The 16,325-nt window shown below is 36.6% G+C and overlaps 1 protein-coding gene across 24 annotated transcripts in view; it reads left to right on the top strand.

The window, feature by feature from the left end:
* The window catches only part of LOC107845531 (DNA mismatch repair protein MSH5), a 78,501-nt gene that overhangs the window by 30,767 nt on the left and 31,409 nt on the right, over nucleotides 1-16,325 (top strand). For 16 of the 24 annotated variants that reach the window (XR_007045819.1, XR_001666879.2, XR_007045814.1 and 13 more), the window contains 8 exons: nucleotides 1,451-1,524; nucleotides 1,611-1,710; nucleotides 1,992-2,088; nucleotides 2,162-2,251; nucleotides 2,359-2,423; nucleotides 2,516-2,574; nucleotides 11,112-11,188; nucleotides 11,493-11,630. Coding sequence is in view for 14 of the 24 variants with exons in the window: in XM_047398075.1 (XP_047254031.1) it covers nucleotides 1,451-1,524; nucleotides 1,611-1,710; nucleotides 1,992-2,088; nucleotides 2,162-2,251; nucleotides 2,359-2,423; nucleotides 2,516-2,574; nucleotides 11,112-11,188; nucleotides 11,493-11,630 (700 nt within the window). In the remaining 10 variants the exon portion in view is untranslated. Of the gene's footprint in view, nucleotides 1-1,450; nucleotides 1,525-1,610; nucleotides 1,711-1,991; nucleotides 2,089-2,161; nucleotides 2,252-2,358; nucleotides 2,424-2,515; nucleotides 2,575-11,111; nucleotides 11,189-11,492; nucleotides 11,631-12,140; nucleotides 12,228-16,325 lie in introns of all 24 variants that reach the window. The other 8 variants (XR_001666881.2, XM_016689907.2, XM_016689905.2 and 5 more) reach the window with 6 other exon arrangements.

Here is a 16,325-nt window from a genome sequence, read left to right as displayed (position 1 = left end):
GTGGAGAGCTTTGGTGATACAAAAACATTCTTGAAAGTTTAAGTAATATCTCCAACTTTGGTAATGGGTAAATTACTACCATTGACCACCTGAATTTGTGAGAGACCATGATAATTACGAACATTTTTTAGCTCACTAGTTGAGTTGGTCATATGATTGGAAGCGCCAGAATCAACAAGCCAAAAATTAGATGTAATATCGTTACCTTGTAGCCCCAAGGCTGAAAAGGCTGACACAATCATTTGTTGTACCGTTTCAGTAGTAAGAACTTGTCCAGTTGCCGGAGTAGCAAATTGGTTGTTAGTTCCTGTTGAATATGAGTTATCAGAAGTGGAACCATTTATCTCCGCTTGGAAGGCATTGATCCTACGATTTTGAGGACGTGTGGTACAATCCTTGATTATATGCCCGTGTTGTTTACAATAATTACAGAACTTCTTACCACAATTGCGCGCAATATGGCCACATTGCTTGCAACTATAGCATTGAATTTTGCTCATATCCCTACCTTTTCCTTTTCCCTGCAGCAAATGCAACAGTCTGGATGTTTTCTTGATTGAAAGCATTTTGTGTGAAAAGACGCTGCTTTTCACGAAGTATTCCTTAAAAAAATATCTAAAGAGGGAGATGAGTCTCGATTCATCAAGTTAGAGCGAACACTCTCAAATTCAGATCGCAATTTCATCAAAAATTGGTCTCTCTTTCTTTGCTCATAAACTGCTTGAATTACAGAGACAGATTCACCAGGTAGTTTAGCATAAATAATATCAGTAATTCAGCCCATAAGTTCTAAAATCCTGAAAAATAATCTTGAAAAGAGAGACCTCCTTGAGAGTAATTAGCAATTTCATGCTCTAGCTGAAAGCGCCTTGCGCTACGGTCTTGGTTGTAAACCTTTTGTAAGTAATCTCACTTAGCCTTTGATGTCTTGTATGGCCTGAGATTAAGAACAATAAGAGGGTCAATTGACCCTAAAATCCATGACATCACCCGAGCATCTTTAATCTTTCATTCATCGATCTTTGTAGAATCGGTAAGAGCAAGATCACTTCCATCTATATGTCCCCATAATTCTTTTCCGGTGACAAATAGTTGAAATTGAAATTCTCGAGTAATTTTTCCGGTGAAACGAACATGGAAGGACTCAAACTAATGTGACGCCATGTTCTTGACTAGCTAAGGGAGACAGAAACACAATGATACTAGAATGACCAAGATGAAATTCCTAAGATGCTTAGGATTGACTGGTAAAAGTAAGCAATAAGCAGAACCAAGACTTTAAAAAAAAAATTCTGAAGGGAACCACAGGTGAAAGACACTAAGAATCAAAGCTGAAAAGAAGGCTCTTATACCATGTCAATTTTGCGGAATTATCTCTCAACACATATTAAACCTATGATAAAACTGTCATCTATAGTTGGGATCAATATCTGTGCCTTTCCTCTTACAGGTTACTTAATGTGCATTTTCAATGAAAAACTTGATGAAGAAATGCTAGAGAGTCTTCAGGACTATGAGTTTGCGGTATGTAATTGCTGATTTATAAAGCAGTGTATGAAATCACTAGACATCTTCTGATCTATATTAGGAATGGGTTATCAAATGTCTAGTTTGCTGATGAGGAGGGAGAACACAGGAGGTTCTTTTATCATACCGCAAAGACAAAAGAAATGGATAACCTTCTTGGAGATATATATCATAAAATCCTGGGTATTCCTTGATTCTTGTCCTTAGCTTTCACATTATACTTCCTCAAAGACTTGAAGCAAAAAGAAATATGGTTCATTCTGACAAAGTTCAATAGTAACAGATAAACAAATTTGAATGCTGCCTGCAATCACCGTGTATGATAGCCAAACCGTGAAACTTTTTCACTACCGAGCACCAACTTTTTCATGGCCCGAATATTTAGATTCAGTTAGAATAGAGTTTCTCTCGTAGTTTATTTTGCTTTATTTTCCTCTTTGTTACTCTTTTGAGCTTTCTTGAAGATATGGAGAGAGCTATAACAAGAGACTTAGTGTCACATATTCATCAATTCTCAGTGCATGTGCACAAGGCTGTTAGTTTTGCAGCTGAGCTTGACTGGTGAGCATTTTGATACAATTTTTTTCTGTTTTCTTCTATTCCCGCTTAACATTTATTTTCTGCTTCTGCGTAGCATTTTAGCATTAGCCTTGGTTGCACGTCAAAATAACTATGTAAGACCAAATTTGACTGCAGAAGATTTGCTTGATATAAGGAGTGGAAGGTAAGAAACATGTGAATAACTGGAACTATCCTTTTAAATGCAATGCAGTAAGGTTTACCATTAGGGCATCTGCCAAGGGGTTCCGTTTTATATAATTCTTTTTACAGACATGTTTTGCAGGAGATGACAGTAGACACATTTATTCCAAACGACACAAAAATTTCTCATGAAGGTATAGAGGAATGTCCATTGAAGAAGCCATTTTGAACTCACTAATTCTTGCCAAGCACTATATCCTGTGGCTGAACGTTATGAACCTTCCAGGAAGAATTAATATCATCACAGGCCCTAATTATTCGGGAAAAAGCATCTACATCAAGCAGGTAGAACTCTCTCTTTCTTTCACTACACACAATGTTAATTTGGTGCTTTGGAGTGTTAACTGACTAAGAACCTTCTAGTTTCTCATATAATCGGTTGTAGATTACATATCTTTCTTCGTTATGCTATTTTTCACCATCTTTGTCCTTTAATAATAGTTTTTACTATTAGGTAAACACAACAAACAACAACTAGGGCCTCAATTCCAAACTCATACGAGTCAGCTCTATGAATCCTGTCTAGCCGCGTCACTCCATTTAGACTCTGTCAGTCCAATATCTAAAAGTTTAGGTTCTTTGACACTAGAAATTAAAATTCTAACGACATCGCCTATATGATTTTCTTCCGGTGTACCCTACATGCACCAAGTCTGCATGGATTTGAAGAGACTGTAAATCTCTCAAAACAACTTCCCTTTTTTAGATTTTAGGTCTATCGGGCCTGATTTTAACACTTCCATTCATTATGGTTTCACACACAGTCTGCAAGTCGACGTAGGATGTGAGCAGATCGTCTCAAGTGACCTTCTCTCACTTTATCCTCTATGTATGCTACTTCTATCTTCTAGAGAATGTGGTCATTTCTAAATTTTGTCTTATCTTGTATGACTGTGATTTATCTTAACATACACATTTTTAAAACATTCACTTTGTGGATATGATGGGCTTCTGAATATGTATACTCCCATATAACATTGTTGGTTTACAAAGGTTTTATAAAATCTGCATTTTACTTTAGTAGGTATCCTCCTATAGCATAAACACTCCACTAATGCTTCTTCAATTCAACTATCCTTTTTGATTGTATATACCATTTTACGGGAACATCAATCTTAGGTATTTGAAGGGGAGCCTTGGAGTATCTAGTAAAGTTGCTGCCATATGACCAGGAGGTCACGGTTCAAGCCTTGGAAACAGCCTCTGGCAGAAATGCAAGGTAAGGCTGCGCACAATACACTGTTGTGGTGGGCCCCTTCCCCGGACACTGCATATAGCGGTAGCTTTAGTGCGCCGGGCTGCCCTTTTTTTTTATCAATCTTAGGTATTTGAATTGTTTGTATTTAGGCACCACAATCTAGTCCAATCTCACTGATACTTCACTTTTCTTGTGTTGGCAAAACATACACCACATACATTCAATCTTACTTCTACTAAACTTAAACCCTCACTCTATATCCATAGTTCAAACTTTTGAGTAGCCCTCTCACTAGTCACACCTATCATTCGATAAATTGGGAGGTTTACATCAAATATGGCCAAATCATCACATTCCCCCTTAGGTTATTCTACTCCTATAGTTAAGCTAGGATATAGGAAACTGATCAATATCTATCAACATAGATGTATATATACCTGTTACTTCATGGAATAAAAGATCAATTCGTCTTATATACCTTGTCTGTTACAAGTACCTTAGTTCCAATTTATATGGCTAGAGGAGATATTTAAAATGTGTATGGACAAGTGGAGTATATGACGAAATTTGGAGAAAAAAAAATGATAGAACGTAAACTTGGGGATATTACAACAATGACATAACTAGTTCATATTCATGTCATGTATCTACAAGCGATGTAATAATTTTCTAAGAAGATTGAATGAAATTTACGAGAGAAAGAAGAATCTCTATTTGATATTTGTTGGCTTAGATAAAGAGTACAATAAAGTATCAAGAAACGTCTTTTGGTGGATAAAGAGAACAATTTATACCTAATATATAACTTTCCATACATATGAAGAAGTGGTTATAAATGTGAGAGCTAAGAAGATACATAGAACTTAGAAGTTTCTATAGCCATGGTTTACAACTCTATCTTGAATTTGTACTTGTTTATCCTAGTTATATATGGGTGTAAGATTGGTACCACATTTTATTCATCTGAGAGCTACAAATATATAGTATAGAAAAGCAAACATAACAAAATCAAATCGCTTGATTCTAGCAGATATGACAATCAAGATGTGATCTTTTTGATCTAATTACCTAAACTATCTACAATAAATCAGATATGATTTTATCAAGTCAATTAAGATCCTACTAAATCAAATCTTAAATATTCACAAATCAACACTCCCCCTCAAGTTGGCATGTAAATATCTGTTATGCCTAACTTGCTTACAAGAATTTCAAATTTCGATTTAAACAAGCCTTTTGTGAAAATATCTGCAATTTGCTGATATGTTGGGATGAAAGACATGCACACACTTCCTTCTTCAATCTTCTCATTTATGAAGTGCCTATCCACTTCAACATGTTTTGTTCTATCATGTTGAATTGGATTGTGAGCAATACTTATGACCGCTTTATTGTCACAACACAACTTCATTGGTAAACCAAACGTTTTTTTGAGTTCTTCCATCATCTTCTTGAGCCAAATCATTTCACAAATCCCATGGGCCATAGATCGGTATTCAGCTTCAGCACTGCTGCGGGCTACAACATTCTTATTTTTACTCCTCTAGGCTAGATAAATGTACAATATCCAGATGTAGACCTCTTGTCAGTAGTAGAACCTACCCAGTCTGCATCTGTAAAGCTTTCAATGCCCCTATGTTGACTTTTTCTGAAAAACAATCCCTTCCCCGGAGAACTTTTAAGATATCTAAGGATCCTGTAGACCGCTTCTTGGTGCTTTTCCTTTGAAGAGTACATAAACTGACTGACTAAGCTTATAGAAAAAGCTATATCAGGTCGAGTATGTGACAAGTAGATCAACTTCCCTCCTAGTATTTTATATTGACTGTGGTCAACTGAATTTTCTTCTTTATTTTCGAATTTTATATTCGGATCAATGGGTGTTTCAGCTGGACGACAACCACTCATTCCCTCTCATAGAAGATCTAGTACATACTTACTTTGTGACACCATAATGCCTTCTTTTGATCTCACTACTTCCATGCCAAGAAAATATTTCAGCTGGCCCAGATCTTTACTCTCAAACTCCGAGGCCAACTGTTTCTTTAAATTCTCCATTTCGGACAAGTCATCTCCTGTAAGTATAATATTATCAACATACACTAGCAAAATGGTTGTCATTCCCTCAAGAGAATGTCGAATGAACATGGTGTGATTTGCTTGCCCTTGAGTGTACCCTTGTTTTTTCATGAATTGAGTAAACCTCTCAAACCAAGCTCTTGGAGATTGTTTGAGCCCGTAGAGTGATTTCTTTAGCTTGCACATTCTAGTTCCATACCTTTCTTCAAACCTGGAGGAGGTTCCATGTAGACTTCTTCTTCGAGTTTTCCATTCAAGAATGCATTCTTCACGTCTAGTTGTTGGAGGGTCCAATCAAGGTTGGCCGTAATGATCAAAAGAACCCTTATTGACTTCAATTTGGCAACTGGAGCAAATGTCTCAAGATAGTCAATCCTATAAGTTTGAGCGAATCCTTTTGATACCAAACGTGCCTTATACCTCTCTTGGGACCCATCTGATTAAAATTTGATGGTGAACATCCACTTGCAGCCCACTATTTTCTTTCCACGAGGTAGTTCCACTATTTTCGAGGTTTCATTTCTCTCCAGAGCGGTCATTTCCTCAAGAATTGCCTCCTTCCACTCGAGAATGTTCAAAGCATCTTGCACATTTCTTGGTATCTCCATTCCAGTCAATTGAGAAAGAAAATCTATATAGGAAGGGGATAAGTTTCTATATGACACAAAATTTGGCATGGGATAGTTGATGACTTTTCTTACCACTTTACGTTCGGCAATTAGAAGATCAAGGTCTAAACTAACAAGGGGTAAATCAGAGTTAGGTTCTGGAGAATTACCTTGTGTATCAATAAGATCTTGTGGGGAGGACATTTGGTTCTGATGAGAGTCCTTGATCTCTTTTTCTTGATTTCAGTTTCTTCTCATGTAAACCTATAATTCCTTTGTTTGTTCCCTGTTCTTGTCATTAATTGTTTCACGAAAATGCTCTATTGCCTCAGTATCCTTATTTTCATTATTTAAGTTAGGATCTCTTACCTTATCTAGGTTGCTAATACTAAAAAACTATTTCCTATATCTATTATAAATTTTGGATCCTTTTGTTCCTCACATGTGAGGTCAAGAAGATCTTTATCATCCCTCGAATCTTCACTATGTTTCTCCCCCTAAAGATGAGCTTCAAAAAATTGTTGTGATTCAAAAAGGTGACATCCATTGAGACAATAACCTTTCTAGTAATTGAGTCATAACACTTGTAACCCTTTTAACTAGGGGCATAACCAACAAACACACATTTTTTAGCACGTGGATCAAGTTTACTCCTATTATGATCATGAACATGAACAAATACACTATACCCAAAAACTCTCAAAGATAGATCAGTTGTCAATCTAGAAGTAGGGAAGTATGTCTTGAACATATTGAAAGGGGTTTTAAAACTTAGAATACGGGAAGGCATCCTATTAATAAGATAGGTGGATGTCAGAAGAGCTTCTCCCTAAAGAAATTTAGGGACTCCAATTGTGAACATTAAGTCTCTAGTTACTTCTATAAGGTGCCTATTTTTCTCTCTGCTACTCCATTTTATTGGGGTATATCGGAACATGAACTTTGGTGCACTATTCCCTTAGAAGTGAAAAAATTGCTTAGGTGGTTATTAAAAAACTCTCTCCCATTATCACTCCAAAATATTTGAATCTTATTATGAAATTGTGTATCAACCATAACATAAAAAGCCTCAAATATATGTTTTACTTCCCCCATGTCTTTCAATAGGTACACCCAAGTTAGTCTAGTGTGATCATCTATGAAACATACGAACCACCTTTTTCCATTTACGGTTGCTATCTTAGAAGGTCCCCAAACATCACTATGGATTAACTTAAAGGGTTTTGTGGCATGGTAACTTTGGGATGAAAAAGATGAACGTTTGTGTTTAGCCATTTCACAAAATTTACATTGAAAAAAGGATGTAGTTTCAAATAATGAAAACTAGGATGACCAAGGTGATAGTGCAATATTATGATTTTATTATCAACTAGAACAAAGTTCAAACAAGTTGAACTAAAATTTACTGAATTGTCGCCATCTGTAAGAAAATAGAGACCTTCAGACTTTCTAGCATTGCCAATCATCCTCCTCGAGACCTTGTCCTGAAATACACATGAAATATTGTCAAAGATAGCATGACAATTAAGGTTTTGAATCAACTTGCTGATGGATAAAAGATTATGAGACAATTTTGGAATATGAAAGACTTCAAAAAGAGTCATAAAAAGGGTTAGTTTGACTGTCCCTTTCCCAGCAATTGCTGAGAAGGAACCATCAACAAATTTGACTTTTTTATTTCCTACTAAAGAAGTATAAGTCGAGAAAAAATGAGAGTTCCATGTCATGTGATCACTAGCCCTTGAATCTATTATCTAAGAGCTTATATTAGTAGAATCTGTACTAAAAAAATGTGTGGCACATTACCTGTTTGGGTAAAAGAACAAGTGGGAGTAGAAGGACTAGGTATACTGGATTGGAGAAGTTTGTCCAGTAGCTCTAGCTGTTCCTTGGTGAATGGTGGCTTTTCTGAAGAAGATTTCAGCCCCGGTTCTTTGCTGGTACACTGAAAGGCTTGATTGCCATGCTTTTTTGTCCTTTTTTTGTTCCAGATGGGCGGTTTTCCATGGATCTTCCAGCAAGTCTCATGAGTCTGCTAGTATTTTTTGCTAAAATCACACAACTTTTTTTCTTATCATTCTCATTTTTCACAACAACTAAAGCAGATGACTCTATATTTTTTTATTCCAGATTGAAATCTTTTTGTTTTAGCATAACATTCCTCCTTGTTTATTCACGCCTCATTTCAGAAAATGTTTCCCTCAAAGCAGGCAGCGGATTTTTCCCAAGAAGTCTAGAACGATGTTTGTCAAAATCTTGGTTTAACCCTGCTAAAAATAGATACACCCTCTCACTTTCTTCCTTTTTCATTGCTTTTACGCTATCCTTCGAACACTCCCATTCATCGTTATAGCATTGATCTAATTCTTGCCACAGGGAAACCATCTTATTATAGTAAAGAATAACACTTCTTTCCCCTGCCTCATTTTCTACAGTTTAATTTTTAATTCAAAAATCTGAGAGACATTTTCTATATCAGAATAAGTCTCTCTAACAACCTCCCAGACAACCCTAGTAGTGGGAAGAAATATGGTTTACCTATGGTAGATTCTATGGAGTTAGTAGCCAAGCAATTACCATTGAGTTTTTTGAACTCTGGGCATTCATTTTCGGTGCTCCTGGTTCAGGCTTTCTCGTTTCTCCAGTCAAGTGCCCAAGTTTTTCTCGATCATCAATTGCCAAACAGACAGATTGCGCCCATTCCAAATAATTTTTTCCATTCAGCTTGTGAGAAGTAATCTGAAAAGAAAAATGAGAAGAATCGCCGTCTTCATTCATTGTTGTCTCGGTTAGGACTTTGTTAACAGAACTTTCGGCTTCTGTTAATGCCGCTGTGTGACGTAGCCCAGTAAATGCTGTTTTATTCATCAGCAACATAAGAATAAAGCTGCTTTGATACCATGTAAGATTGGTATCAAAAGTGTACATTTTATTTATCTGAGAGCTGCAATTTATAGTATAGGAAAGCAAACATAATAGAATCAAATCGCTTGATTCTAGTAGATATGACAATCAAGATGTGATCTCTTTTATCTAATACCTAATTACCTACAACAAATCAGATATGATTTTATCAAATCAATTAAGATCCTACAAAATCAAATCTCAAATATTCACAAATCAACAATGGGCTAATCAAATTACCAGCTAATACAAAATATGACATTCCATTCATGTGTTACGTGTAGATGATATTGAATTAACTGATGAAACTAGCTACGAAGTCAACCAAAAGATGGAACACTAGAGAAACGTTCTAGTAAACCCTTATTTTTGAAGCCAAACACTCAACTCTCCCGATGTTAGGAAAATCCCAGACAAATAAGTATCTATTTATGAATCTATCTACTATAGTGATTTCCATTATGTTTGTGTTTGACTTTGAAATTTAGAGGTATATTGGAAAACTAGGTCACGGGTTCAAGCTTTGGAAACAACCTCTAGCAGAAATGCAAGGTAAGACTGCGTACGATACACCCTTGTGGTGGGGCCCTTTCCTGGACACAGCGCATAGCGGTAGCTTTAGTGCACCGGGCTGTCCTTTTTTTTTAATTGGAAAACTAGGTTATATCACAGAGGTAATTAGTTTATTTATTCTTTAACTTATGAATATATTTTTGTTGAAATTAGAATTAACTAAATAAAAATATGTTCTCTCTAATAGCTTAAGCTTTTCGATGAGATAGTCACACTTTTTAACATGGTCATAGAGCAGGCCGAAATCCTCGGTTCGAATCTTACCGCCGCCCATTATTAGAAAAGAAGTTCCATGTGTTTGGCCTATAAAAAGGAATCAGACCAGCACATGAAGGGGTGTGTTGCAGAAATAATTAAGTAAATAAATATGTTTTCTCACTAACAACTCAAGTTATTAGATGGAATATTGTCGACCATTATGAGCGATAGTGAAGCCAAGCCGTATAAAGGCTGTCTCTGTGCCTTTTGGCCTATCTTACTCTTTTTCAAGGGACAGATGTCGACAATGCTATCATTAACATCTGATCTTTTTTATCTTGTCGAGAGAAGCCCAACAATTCCCCCTCACGTTTCAACTCTATTTACCATAGCAAATCCCAATATGTATGTTTTAGATGAAAAAGACCCTTTTCTAGTGGGTGATATTTTTTTTTGAATTTTACAGGAGAAGTGATAAACTAGACATTAACATACAGTAAGGACAAAATATGTAGAATGACTAAGGTCTCACTATAACCCCAAACAACTTGGTGATCTGTCCTTGTTCACCTAGTGAAGTGAAGATCTTTAGACCCTCTAAACCATTCATTCATTTCAGAACCATCCGAAGTGGAAGAGTTGCTGCAACTCCCACCTGTAGTCTTGATTTTCTGGTTATAATCAGTTTCGCACTCCAAAGTTCATGTCTTAGTTTCCAAGTTTGATTAACCGTAGTTCTCTGATCTGAGGCAAGATGTTTTTATTTTGATAACCGTAGTGTCCGGGCCAGCTTGTGCACACCTCGACTAATTCCATGAGGTACCTTCTACCTCCCACCAACAACAGGTACCTGGTAGCTCTGTCCACCAAGGCTAGAATAGATGCGAAGAAACCACTGAGTCTTTGTCTCTGTTGGGAATTGAACCCGAGCTCAATCCAACTTCATTGAACCACTAGAGCGCAAGATGTTATACTTTGTAATTTTGAATATTAAATCTCCTTAAAATATATTTCATTTTACAGGAATCAGCCAAGGATATGGTTCCCTCACTGGTGTTGAATTTTATCCTTTTTTATAAGTAACACTAATATACTGGTGTTTAAACTTACTCTCAACCTCGTAATGATGTAAACACCAATGAGGCAGGTCATCTATCCTTGGTATTTACCAATTTTGTTCATCTAATAAATACTTATAACTGTAACTAATGCAATTTCCATATTTTCATCCACTTAAGCATTTATTTCAATAATTCTTTTAGGTTGCCTTGATAGTTTTCCTTTCCCACATTGGAAGTTATGTACCAGCAGATGCTGCCACAGTGGGTTTAACTGACAGGTTTCCGCCCTTCTTCTACTATTTTTAGTTCAATTTAATTTGATGCAGCACCATTCATCTGTAAAAAATTTATATTCAACTGCATTCTTCAACACGAGCACATAATCTCTAAGAATTATCAACTTTGCGTTGGTTATATTTTAGGTCATCCGCTTACTGACAGGTTTCTGCACTTCTACTGTTTTTAGTTCAATTTAAATAGATGCAGCACCATTTGTCTGTAAAAAAATTATATTCATCTGCATTCTTCAACATGAGCACATAAGTTATAAGGATCATCTACTTTGCGTTGATTATATTTTAGGTCATCTGTTTGTTGCCTAATATGTGAGAGAGTGATAACACTGACAAGCAGGATATTTTGTGCCATGGGGAGTAAGTTTATGGCTGCTGAACAATCGACATTTATGATTGATCTCCATCAAGTAGGAATTATGTTAAGGTATGCTTTCAGAAATTTTGCATATTGAAGGACTGCAATATATTTCATCTGAACACAAAGCCATGGTTGATCAGTAATTCTGAAATTCAGAATGCTGATTTATGTATCTATGTTTATTATCAACAATATGCATAGCCATGATATTATACAAGTATGTAAAGGGACACACACATATACATGATATTTACATGTACAGATCACATAATTAATTTGTATCTCGTTTCATGTTGTTGATGTGATTTGCTATAGATAAGTTAGGTAATTAGATCAAATAAGATTATTTCTTGATTCTCATATCTGCTTTTTTTTTTTGAGAAGATAACATTTGTATATATTAACTGAGCCAATGCATCGGTAGTGTTGGATTTTTATTTAAAATTAAATTAATAATTATAAGTATTTAGTGAAGAGGTGTCTTTTTAATAAGATGTGTCTTTTAGATGAAGAGTTGTGTTAAGTCCTTAGTTTTGATGATTGACAAACTTATAGTTTGGGACCTGTTTCTTGGAGGTATTGTGATGACAAAGCTGCTGTCGCTTAGGGAACAGGTTGGGCTCACCTGTCACTATCACGGTCAACTGTCACAGCTGGCACAAAGTACGAAAGTTGGTGGAAAAGCTGCTGCCACATTTTTGCCTCAACCAATGTTATCTCTCCTAGTTTTTCTTGTGTCATAATATATATTGCTCATCTTCCTCAACAAGAAAACCAACACTTATATTCTTACAACAAAATATCTCTCTGAAGCTGTGAATCAAAGACTTCAGTTTGCAACAGGGAACTGATCGTTCATCGAGTTGTATTTTTATTTCCTTGTTGTATTTGAGTCTTTGTACTTTGCTCTTAAACATTTGCCTACATTTGCTTATGATTGTTAGTAGGTGTTGAGGTGCAAAGCTTTCCTTTGTAATCATATAGAGTTAGGTGATTGTTCAAGCTAGAGTTAGCGTGGTGTGTTCAGTTAGAGTTAGCTGGAGGTTGAAGCAGTAGAGTTACTGTTTGTGTTTCCTTGTAATAGAATTATTTCTAGGAGACAAAGGATTAGGAGGTTAATCCGTAGAGTCTGTATTCAAAAAGTTGCTTGGATATAGTGGAGCTTAGAAATACTGGAGGCAGGTCGTGTTTTTTCTCCCTTGAGCAAAGAGTTTTTACGTAAAAACTTTGTGTCTGCTATTTACTTCATTCTTGCACTTCTTAGTTTATATTTCTCCTAGTTCTTATTATGTAAGTTCATTTGGGAACTGGTCCCTGAGTTGAGGAGCAACCCACTGCAACTCTTCAAGTTGCCTCTTAGATAAAAGTTTGTGTGTTTTATGAAAAAGTATCTTTTAGTGAAAGGTTGTGTCCTTTCATCTTTGGTTACCTTAATTCTATTTAAATCCAACTTTGCAGATTTCAATCATAACTTTACAACGTATTTTTACAGAGCTTTCCCCAAAGCTTTTCTTCTTCCCCAAAAGATCAAGTCTTGACTTCTTGCTTTTCAGAAGAATTTCTTCATTATTTGTGTAGTGCAGAATTCAGTAGGCTTGTCATATCTGCTAAAACTACAACAACAACAACAAACCCAGTGTATTCCCACAAAGTGGGGTCTGGGGAGAGTAAGATGTACGCAGTCCATACCGCTACCTCCGAAGAAGTAGATAGGCTGTTTCCGATAGACCCCCGGCTCAAGATAAAAAATAGTAAATAAGGGGATGGATGATATAACAAAAATAAGGAATAAGAAAATAGAAATTAGAGAAATACGAAATACAAGAAATAAGGGCAACACGAAATAAGAAATAGGACACCCACCTAGTAGTAACATATATCACATACCAAGGACACTTATGTACACAGCCCTAGGATTACTAACCCGGCTACACAAGATCTCTCCTGACTGCTTGCTACAACCCACACTCACACTAGCCTTCTACCCTTATCCGCGCCCTCCACACCTTCCTATCTAGGGTCATGTCCTCAGTAAGCTGAAGCTGCTCCATGTCATGTCTAATCACCTCCCTCCAGTATTTCTTCGGCCTACCTCTACCCCTCCTGAAGCCATCCAAAGCTAGCCTCTCATACCTACGAACTGGGGCATCCACGCCCCTCCTTATTACATGCCCAAACCATCTCAGCCTTTATTCCCGCATCTTGTCCTCCACCAAAGCCACTCCCACCTTCTCCCGGATAATCTCATTCCTAATTCTGTCCCCTCTAGTAAGCCCATACATCTAACACAACATTCTCATTTTCGCCACCTTCAATTTTTGGATGTGGGAGTGCTTGATTGGCCAACACTCCGCTCCATACAACATGGCAGGCCGGACTACCACTCTATAGAATTTGCCTTTAAGCTTAAGGGCACCTTCTTATCACACAACACTCCCGAAGCGAGCCTTCACTTCATCCAACCTGCTCCAATACGTTAGAGACATCCTCATCAATCTCACCATTCCCCTGAATCATAGACCCAAAATACTTAAAACTATCCCTCTTACAAATCTCCTGGGAGTCCAACCTCACCACCACTTCGTCCTCCTACCTCAAGTCACTAAACTTGCATTCCAAATACTCCGTCTTGGACCTATTCAACCTGAACCCCTTAGACTCAAGGGTTTGCCTCCAAACCTCCAATTTGTCATGCACCCCCCCCGCGTCTCATCAATCAGCACTACATCATCCGCAAATAACATACACCAAGGCACCTCGCCTTGAATACTCCGCGTCAACAGCTTAATACCCCTATAGTTGTTGCAACTCTGAATGTCGCCCTTGTTTTTATATAACGGAATCGTCGTACTCCATCTCCAAGCCTAAAGACATTCTCGCAGTCTTGAAAATGCGGTTAAACAAATCAGTCAACCACCTTAAACCTGCCCCACCAACATACTTCTAAAAATCCACCAGAATCTCGTCAGGCCCCGTTGCCCTACCCCTCCGCATCCTACGAATAGTCTCTCTGACCTTCTCAACCTTAAAACGCCTACAGTAACTGAAAACACGGCTCTTCTCCGAGTGCTCCAACTCCCCTAACTCAATGCCTCTGTCTCCCTCCTCATTCAAAAGTCTATGAAAGTACTCCTACCATCTCTTCTTAATATAGACATCCTCCACTAGGGGTGCGTAAAAATCGAACCGTCCGATAAACCGAACCGATAAAAATGCTATTGGGTTATCAGTATCGGGTTATTGGGTTAAGGTTTTTTATTGATTTTATTAAAAATTTTATTGGGTAAACGATTCGGTTTCGATTTTAGCTTATTTGGTTATTGGTTAAACCGATAACCCAATAAGGATACACTAAGTTATTTTTTTACCCCTATTTATATTATTTATATATATATATCAAAATCCTTAAAGATAATTCACCAATAAGAATAAATAATCTTATTGAAAAAGCCGACGCTTTTGACAAAGACGTAAGGCAAAAAATTAGGATATATATATATATATATATATATATATATATATATATATATATATATACACTTCTTATTCTCAATTTTGTGATTCACAAAGTATTAACCTATTCAGGGCAACAAAAGCACGGGTATTATCGTATTGGAAAGCTTGAAGCATTTAGTATCTTCCAACAATAAGGATTCAATCTTTTTTTAACTAACATTCAGTTTAATTTTGAAGATTCTTGTAAACTAAAATGCATTGCATAGGATTTTTGCGTAACTAAGATTTCATTTTTTAATGTTAGTTGTTACTATTTCTATTTTATAAGTATTTTCTTATTGGTTAAACAGAAAATCGAACCGTTAAGGACCAAAACCGATAAGAAAATATCTTATTGGTTGGTTATTGGTTTTACATATTTAAAAACCGAAAACAGACAAACCGAACCAATAATACATAAAATCGAACCGAACCGAACGATGCACACCGCTATCCTCCACCAAAACACTACCATCCTCCCCCTTAATGCACTTCACTTGATCGAAGTCATGACCCTTTCGCTCCCTAGCCTTAGCAAGCCTATACAACCTCTTTTCCCCGTCTTTCTCCTCTAACCCCGCCGTTAAACTATTTACGTTAAATCCCATAGCAATCTCGTAGAGGAGGAGTAAATATCATTTTTAGGAAAGCATTTCGTGCGTGTTTCAAGCCTCGAATTTTGTTTTCGGTGTTCATGTTATCAACCCTTCATCTTGTGTTCTTTATATATTTTGTATTCATGGAACATATATTCCAATAATCTAAAAACGATACTTGCTATATACGAAGAAAATTCAATTTCTGCAATGTGGAGAAGACTCTGATAGATTGACTGGTGTAGTAAAAGTGAAAATTGATTTCAGACCTGTACTTGACTAAATTTGGTGTTGTGTTTAGAAAATTTACATGGTGGCTGAGCAGGTGTCCATACTATATCTTTATGTCATCCTATTATGGTGGCCATGTGCAGATGTGTTATTGCCAAGAGATACCAAAATTTGGAGAATTTCGTCTACTGGTTGGTGTAGTGTGTTGTCTATGTAGAAAGAAATTTAGAAGAATAGTTGGAGATATTATGATTAAACTTTTTTTTTAAAAAAAGTTGCACAATGGGAAGATCTTTTCTGGGTGGCTTTACTCTTGAATGAGTCAAAGGACATTTTGTTTAACAATAAGAAGATGATGTGTTGCAGATGGTATTAAAAATAAAATGTGTGCTTTGTTCGGTTTGATATGCAACAATATCAGTTTATGTTGAGGGGCAAA

Source organism: Capsicum annuum, chromosome 10 (assembly GCF_002878395.1).
Source record: "Capsicum annuum cultivar UCD-10X-F1 chromosome 10, UCD10Xv1.1, whole genome shotgun sequence".
NCBI classification, from domain to species: Eukaryota; Viridiplantae; Streptophyta; class Magnoliopsida; order Solanales; family Solanaceae; genus Capsicum; species Capsicum annuum.
The sequence above is the reverse complement of the archived record's forward strand: the minus strand, read 5'-3'. Positions and strand labels throughout refer to the sequence as shown.